This window comes from Rhamphochromis longiceps, linkage group LG3, assembly GCF_057381845.1.
Source record: "Rhamphochromis longiceps isolate RC_006_pf linkage group LG3, R_longiceps_female_GT1.1, whole genome shotgun sequence".
NCBI classification, from domain to species: domain Eukaryota; kingdom Metazoa; phylum Chordata; class Actinopteri; order Cichliformes; family Cichlidae; genus Rhamphochromis; species Rhamphochromis longiceps.
The window spans coordinates 41,618,661-41,626,724 of NC_140559.1; the positions used below are offsets into that span (position 1 = coordinate 41,618,661).

Consider the following 8,064-nt stretch of genomic DNA (forward strand, 5'->3'; position numbering starts at 1 on the left):
ATTATGTAAATGTTAATGTGTGTGGGTTTTGGTGCATTGCTCTTCTTGTGGATCAACACAATCTTTTACTTCAACTAAACTTTATTTGGTGCTAATGACCCCGATGGGTCAGATATACTGTACATAATAATGCATGTTTAGAGTTTTAATGCTTAAATGCTGTTCAGATGTTTCTCCTGAAAGTGCAGTTTTCTGAAATCTGATATTAAGAGTGCCAAACGGCTAAAACAGTGATGCATTCATAAAAAAGAGCTGATGTGGAAAGTTGAAGCGTCATTGCATCAAGAATGTCACAAGTTTTTCAGTGATAATATGCTGACATGTTAAAAAAAAATACCATAATAAACATATTTAAAATATTGATGTTTTATGTGGCCAAACATGAGTTGGCTGCTGGAATAAACAATAAACACATTTTAGTTTTCAAACATTTTTATTTTCTTTGCAGCAACTTAATTTTCATTATGCAATAACTGCATTGATCTGAGTGTTTCTTTAGCATTAAATCATTTATTGCTGCTGATCAACAAGATTCACCAAAGGAAGTGCAGTGTTACGTATTACAGTGCTACATATTTAATGCTACATGCAAGATCTGCTCATACAATCACTTGACTGGTGGTTTTTTTTCCTTTAACACCCTGAAAACAGGAAGCTTTTCTTTTTCTAAAATCAGTGTTGTTCCATATATTGGTGTAAAATATTCAGAAATTAACAATCAGTAGAAATAAAATAAAGTAGCAAAAAAAAAGAAAAAGTGGGTTAAATATTGGCTTCAGTCATGGCTCAGTGGTCAGGTAGCTGCAGACAACTGCAGGATTTATGCCCGTTTCTTGGAGGTCATTCCCATCTGCTGCTTCTCCAGAAAGAAGTTGATCAGCTTCTTCACCCAGGCAGAATGAGGGTTCAGACAAACCTTTGCTCCGTTTGCCAGTCCAGCTCTGATTAAAGAGAATTACAGTGAGTCAGTGCTTAAAGGTAAGTAGTGCTCAGTGCAAACCTCTCTGTGATACTTTGGATCTGCCAGCCAGCATCTGATTCACTTTATTTAAATTATTTCCCCCACAAAATCGTCAAACTGCAATCACAAGACAGTTACCAGGAATTAAAAGAACCAAAAAGAGCATATTAAACGTCGAGGGAATTATAACAATTTCAAGTGAAAATCCATGTGCAGTTCACAGATTACAGTAATCAAACCAGCTATCGATAAAATCGTCACTGAGACTGAACACTCAGGTGATTAAAGACAACATGGTGCAATCAGAGAAATGAGAGTGAACCTGTTGACTGAAAACACAAACTCTGTGTGGAGCTGATCTCCGCAGATATTTGCAAAACTGTGATGTGGACAAACCTCAGTGTTTTCATGTGAACTCACTGTGAAGTTATACAAAAATGTAAAAAGTGTTGGGAAACAGTTCCAAGAGGGCTTACTGGAACTTCACGGAGAGAAAATCTGATCCGTGTAAGCAGATCCCAGAGTTTAATTCCAGCCAAGTACCCGTCAGGCAGTTTGATTAACAATGTTATCAATGCTCTGTTTGTATGAGCATCATTAAACATGTTTCAACAAATAATACTGCTGCCAGCTTTTAAAAAAAGGCCTTCAGTGTTTTCCATGAAATAAGTTTCTAGTTAATTAATTAATTAATTGAGTAATTTGTCTTAAAAAACAATATGCTATGGTATTATTTTTAAGGTTACATTTGGAATTGTGTTTAAGAGCGATGATACTCCCAGTTTGGCTGGAAGATCGAGTTGGATTAAAAAAGTGATGCAACATGAAAAAATGTAAATAATGTCCCTTAAATCAGAGAAAGAGATTAAAAGTGTCAGAAGATCAAAATGCACATAATTTATAATTTACAGAAATCTTAATTGGCACAAATCTTTTTAAACTTTTAAGCAAAAATGTAAGAGATTTTTGCTTAAAAGCTCAAATAAGTTTCCTTTTGTATTTATTTGTATTTATTTAAATCAATCCATGAATTATATACAGTTTACAGTGTTTATACAAGACTTAATCAAGATTGTTTAAAATACTGGGGACCAAATGTTCCAAAAAATACTTTTTTATAAATTATTTCCTTTGTTAAAAGCATCTAAATCTAAATTGGATTATGTGAGACACCTAATCCTATTTTTATAATAAGCCTTTAGATTTAAAGGGTGATTGTGACAGGCTGACTTACATGACTTCTGTGTCCGGGCAGTGAGGCCCCTCAGGGAACAGCTTGATGCTCCTCAGGGTGTCTGGAGGGATGATCCTTGACTCCACCTGCAGGCACCGGCAGTGGGTGTTGTAGTCACGGCTGATTGGCGGCATCCCTGTCGTCAGCACACATTTGACAGCAAACAGCTTTATCTTTCCTTTCTCACCTCCCGTGAACTTGAATATAAACTTGAAGACATCAATCAAGCTTGCGTTTACTTCAAAGGTCATGTGAATGTTTTCAGGGTGATGTTTGTTTTACAGCTTGTATTATTCTCCAGTGCCAAAGAAAATCCAAAGCAGTTCTAAACAAGATGAGTCGTGCGCTTTACATAATGATTTTTCATTGAAACTCGGGGGAGGAAGTCATGCTGGGAAGAAGCAAAGCCAGCCTGTGCCAAAATTCGCTTGGCAGTCAGTGTAACACACACACACACACACACACACACACACACACACACACACACACACACACACACACACACACACACACACACACACACACACACACCTACAACTCAGTGACTGGAAAGCTTTCCAACAGCACGTTTCATCATCTCCTCCCAAGTTGGTGTTTTGACATTCTTAAGAAAAGCTCTTCCCTTTTTTTTTGCTCTTCCAGTCATCTTCCTGTTTGTAAAATACTCGCACAAAGACGTTCTCCATTCTTACTGAAGAACTGAAAGACGTACCGTAATAGATGGTGAAACAGTCTGGTCACGATCACGCTGAAATGTGACACCACTTAGAAAAGTCACATGGACAAAAAAGGGCCCGTAAAACGCTCAGTAAGGTTTTCCATTAGTTAAAGTTTTAATCCATTTGTATTCTTTTTTTTAAGTCAATAAAAAATAATAATAATTCCAAAACACACTTTCAAATAGAGGGAAATATACACATTTTTGTGCACTTTAAATCTTTTTAACTATCCTACCTGTGAAATCCATTAAATTAGCATTTTATTTTAAATGACTATAGAAAAGTATTTGTGGATTTGAACATTTCTAGTAAGCAATGAATCTTTTTTTGTTTGTTTTTTGTTCTTGTCATGCAGTATTTGCAAATGAATTCCCATTTTCGTGCAGAGATGTGGAAAAATATTCTCCCTATTTCTGTTTCCACCAGCAAATTTAATTTCTAAACATTAAGGTCACGTTACGCTTTCCAGAGAACAGAAATGTTTATTCACACAGAAACTTCTTACTGTGTAGTGATCCAGTTCTTACCGTGGCTGAGGACGAGCAGGGTCCCAAACACAATCAGTACGCAGAGTTTCATCTTGTTTCTTGCTGATGCGGCTGCTTGCTCTGTTGTTGAACACAGACTGATGTATTCCAGCTGTTGTAACTGTTTTCTTGCATCTGCACTCTAATATTTATACATACATCTAATCATGTGATTGTTGTGAACTTCTGCAATTAATTTTGAAAAACACACACACAGAGAGGTATGTGTGAGTGTGCACGTTGGTTTCATTTTGTTGCGTTCACATGTGCAGCAGAAGGCAGTCATGGGACGGTGGGTTCAGGGGACGATCAGAGGCCCGACTGAGGTTAGACACCATGCTTGCTGCGGTCAGCAGTCCCAGAAATGAACCACACAGTTGGGACATGTATGTCTGGGTGTCCAGGAAAAGGCTGCGAGTCCCTTCTGTTTGTCACAATTCTGCAGAAGCACAACACTCTGTGTAAACTCTGTGATCCCCCTTCTCACACTGAAAGAGGAAAAAGATCAGCAGACACAGTTTTGTAAACAATCTCAGTTTATCGTAGTTTATGCAGCCGTAGTACAACTGAAACTGTGATGCAGGTCTAGTCCTTCTACAAATACAAGTTTCACAAACATCCCCATTTGTCCTGGTTCTATGGGTGGTTGAGTCACTAATGATCATGTGAGTCATCTCATGTGCCCAAGTGTGAAAAAAGGCATAGGTTCTCACCGTCACCAGGGCCAACCATTGAAACAACCGTGAGACCTTGCGGCGTCCTAACATGTGACCTACTGAGGTCACCTGAGGCGAGGTGTGAGCGCGGGTCGAAACGCCTGAGAAGGGAACTCAAGACTGGATTGTAGGTGGCAGACTGTTGTTTAGGTAGAGCAGACAAAGATGGCCTCCTTCACGTCTCTCTGAAACTATCTGTCCTCACTGTCCGAAACGTGAACACTGGAATACTCAAAAGAGTGACCTTTGACCTTTAGGAGCAGATGTACGGCTGAGTCAGTGCACAGTAGACACTATGTTGTTTATGTATATGTATGTTTTCAGTGTGAAAGGCGTAACTCATATAATTCTTGAAACAGTGAAACTGTGACTCCAGGAAAAGTCAGTTTCTATGTATTCAGGTGTAGCTACACAGATGCTAGACCTCGGCATCTCTCTGTGGTCATTTTTGAGGGCCAAGAGAGATCATATAGGTTTAAAATGTAAAGTTTTAAAGTTTATTTAAGTTAAAAGTACCAATTTTCTTCCATTTTTATACCCTGTGCTCTGGTTTCACATTGCACCACAATGTACTGTTTTAAAATTAAGCATTTTACAGCTTTTTCACTATAGCTAAACAAAGTATTTGACCATTAATGGAAACCTTTGTAAAAACAGTGCAGGCTAACTGGTAGACCTCAGCTGGGTCAGATGCAGCTGTAATACATAAAATATCAAGTGTATCAAGTGTAAGTCTATCTAGCATCTCTTTTTAACAGGCCATTAATGCACCTGTACATTAAGGTGCAAAATTACATGGACACCAGAAATTTAAGCTCGCTATCTATAAGGTACAAAAAAAGCAGCAGTACTTTAGACAGCACAGAGTCTAAGAGCATAGCATTAATCTAACACATTATTATGACCAATTTAGCAGTCAGATGGGTTTAATGTAATATTCTAGCCTCCTTCAGCTCTTTGTTTTGATACAAGGGACTGTTTTTGTGCGTGTGATTTGGTTCAGTCTCACTGCAAACAGATAAAACTCCATTCTACGTCTGGTGGCGACCAAAACCAGAGCTAACAGAAAAGTTTATATTTTGTTGTTTGTCAGGCTGCTATTAATACAACTCTGCTAATATTACAGGATGTGATAAGAATAAGTTAAGAATGCTAAGAGTGTGTAATGTGTTGATTATGTTCAGCTTGTTGTGGAGCTGTAATTCTTTTGTGTTTAACTCGCATTTTTTTTTTCTTTTTTTCAATTTTGACAACTACTTTTTGTTGTTGTATTTGTGTAACTGGTGTGTTTGTGCATTTTGTCTGACAATGAAAGGTAAAAAGAAAGACCTAAATAACTTGCCCACTCCAGCTCCTATAGCCAAAAATCAATAGGTGGGACGAGGGTTAACTCAACCCACTACAACTTCCAAGCTAGCAAGAATTATGAGTTCATGCTAGCATTAGCAGTGCCTATACACATATGTGGCAAACATGTACCACATATTCACAGCATCTAGTAAAGACAGGCGTAATAATGACAATAATGAACTAAAACACACAATCAGAAACATCAGGGTGGATAAAGATATAATTAGTGTTGGAAAGGAAATCAAAGGGGAGAGGCCACAGTAGCACCCCAATTTTATAGGGCTGCACCAAAAAAGAAGAAGAAAAGGATGAGGAGTGGCTCTAACTGATAATGAAGAAAACTACAGGCCTGGGGGTCCTAAAGGTCAGGTATACCAGGAACAGTTTGGGGTTTAGAACACATTTTGTGTAATTATAACAATATATAATTTAAAAGAACATTTTAAATTGAAATCTCAAATGTCATACAGGCAATAATTATTCGACTGATTAACCCATATAAAAATGAATGTTCATGACATCATGTAGCTTTGACACAAGGATAATACATATATGAAATATTTAGTCAGAATTAAACCACATTCATCATGTCATTAGAAAAAGCTGACACTGTCTTTTTTGTTTGTGTTATGAAATATGTCTCCCTTATGATTAATTGCGTGCAGACGTTTGGGTAATATTGTAAATGTGGGATGATAATAGGTCATGCACAAGTCACATGACTTTAACATATTAAATGATGGATTACGGGATGACTTGGTAAACTTGCCATCATTTAAAAACAAAGTCAGTGGGAATTTTTTCTCTTTCTCTGTGGGCATATTGTTAGAATGGGACTTATTGCTGTGGCTTACAGTGACTACAGTAAATAAAGATGATGAAAACTCTGAGTGTTGTATAAAAACGAGTTTAAGATCATTTGTTTTAATCAGCATGCAAACAGAGAGAATATGTGGTGAGTTATTATTTTAGCTAACCTTCTGTTTCATTTATCTTAAATGACACGGTGATGAAGAAGACAGGCCGATTATTAATGGCAGAGCTCTGCAGATGAAAGCATGTGTTTGCTCGCCTACTTGGCCCACGTGGGAAGATTCTAGTACTAACACTAATAATAATAACTTCGATTTGTATAGTGCCTTTCAAGAAACCCAGGGATACTTTACAAAAGTATATAAATGAACAAAAAGCACATTGAAGGCTTGGAGGTTTGGGGGTTGATGTGAGGGACAGACAACAGACCCAAGGCCGAGGATCATAGTGTCCAGGACTGTGTGTATGGGTGCGGCAGGTTAGACAGGTACTGAGGGGCCAGGGCATTGAGGGATTTGAAGGTAAGCTGAGGTCTGGGCATACTGGAGCCTCTCCAGGGCTTTGCAGGAAATCCTTAACATGACCCGGTGAGTGATGGACAAAGTCAAGAGACATTCATTAACAGGAAAAAAAAGCTGCTTTGGTGACAGATATGATATGAACCTGGAATGAAAGTGTCGAGTCTAGAACAACTTGTATAACTGTAAACTTCTCAAGATGGTTAGATGGGGCAATCGTCTACGTTAATGAGCAGATCTCAGATCTTCTAGAGCACAGCTTTGGGCGCTACAACCAAGAGCTCTTATTGTTGAGCTTGAGTAGGTTAGATGACATCCATGTTTGATTTCACTCAGGATTGTGTGGTTAGCTGTGTAGAGTGTTTTGTACTGAGGAAAGCAGAGACAACAGTGAGCATCACCAAGGTGGAGCATGTGGATGGTGAAGAGTAGGGGTCCGAGCACAGAACCTTGAGGCACACCGTGGGTATCTGGAGTATAGGTGGAGCATGATTATAAATGATTATAAATTATGCTGGTTCTACTGATTGTTTGACTTTTATTTGAAGGACACTTGTTGCTAACTGAAATTTGGCACACATGCTCTGCTGAAGATGAATTGCTGTCTGGAGTTGCATGTTTAATCAGAACAAGTTGGCTACCAATGAATAGATGTGGGAGCAACATTACACCTTGTTGAAACTGTGCCACAAAGAATTGCAGTAAGACTGACCTGAAGACAAAAGAGGGTCCAAACCTTTGATAACAAGGTGTAACTAACAAAGTGGTTGGTGAGTATATAACCTGCACTTTTACATAACACTGCTACCGAGCTGAACACAACCTATAGGTGTGATGTGACAAGAATTTACAAAAATACTGGCAAAAAAGTTTCATTTTAAGTGTAGTGGTGACAGGCAATCACATGCTTGCAGCAGATCTCTACTGTGAAACAGCTGACCCACAATGAAAAATGGTGACAGATGTAAGTCATCAAATCTCATTAATCAGTCTCATTCAAAGTGACAGCTTTGAAAGAGAAAAAAACCCCACTCAGTTCTGACTGAGAACTTGGATAATAAATATTTTACATCTGACATTAATCTGTTTAGATCTTGCTGTCAGTTGTAGCTGCCACTGTCTACTTTGCATTTATGTTTTGTGATGAGAACCAGAGCTGTGCTGCTCCTTCTTCTTGATTGACACATGTTGTAACTAGGGCTGCCACGATTGGTCGACTAGTCACG

General features: G+C 38.3%; 1 protein-coding gene across 1 annotated transcript; it reads right to left on the reverse strand.

Moving 5' to 3' along the window:
- Window positions 1–462: 462 nt before the first annotated feature.
- Window positions 463–3,548, reverse strand: LOC146674712 (interleukin-8-like). The gene is made up of 3 exons (XM_085398138.1): window positions 3,442–3,548; window positions 2,196–2,331; window positions 463–941 (listed from the first exon to the last, which is right to left on the reverse strand). Exons 1-3 carry the CDS (start codon window positions 3,491–3,493, stop codon window positions 821–823), a joined length of 309 nt encoding a protein of 102 aa, XP_085254264.1. The 5' UTR covers window positions 3,494–3,548; the 3' UTR covers window positions 463–820.
- Window positions 3,549–8,064: the final 4,516 nt, after the last annotated feature.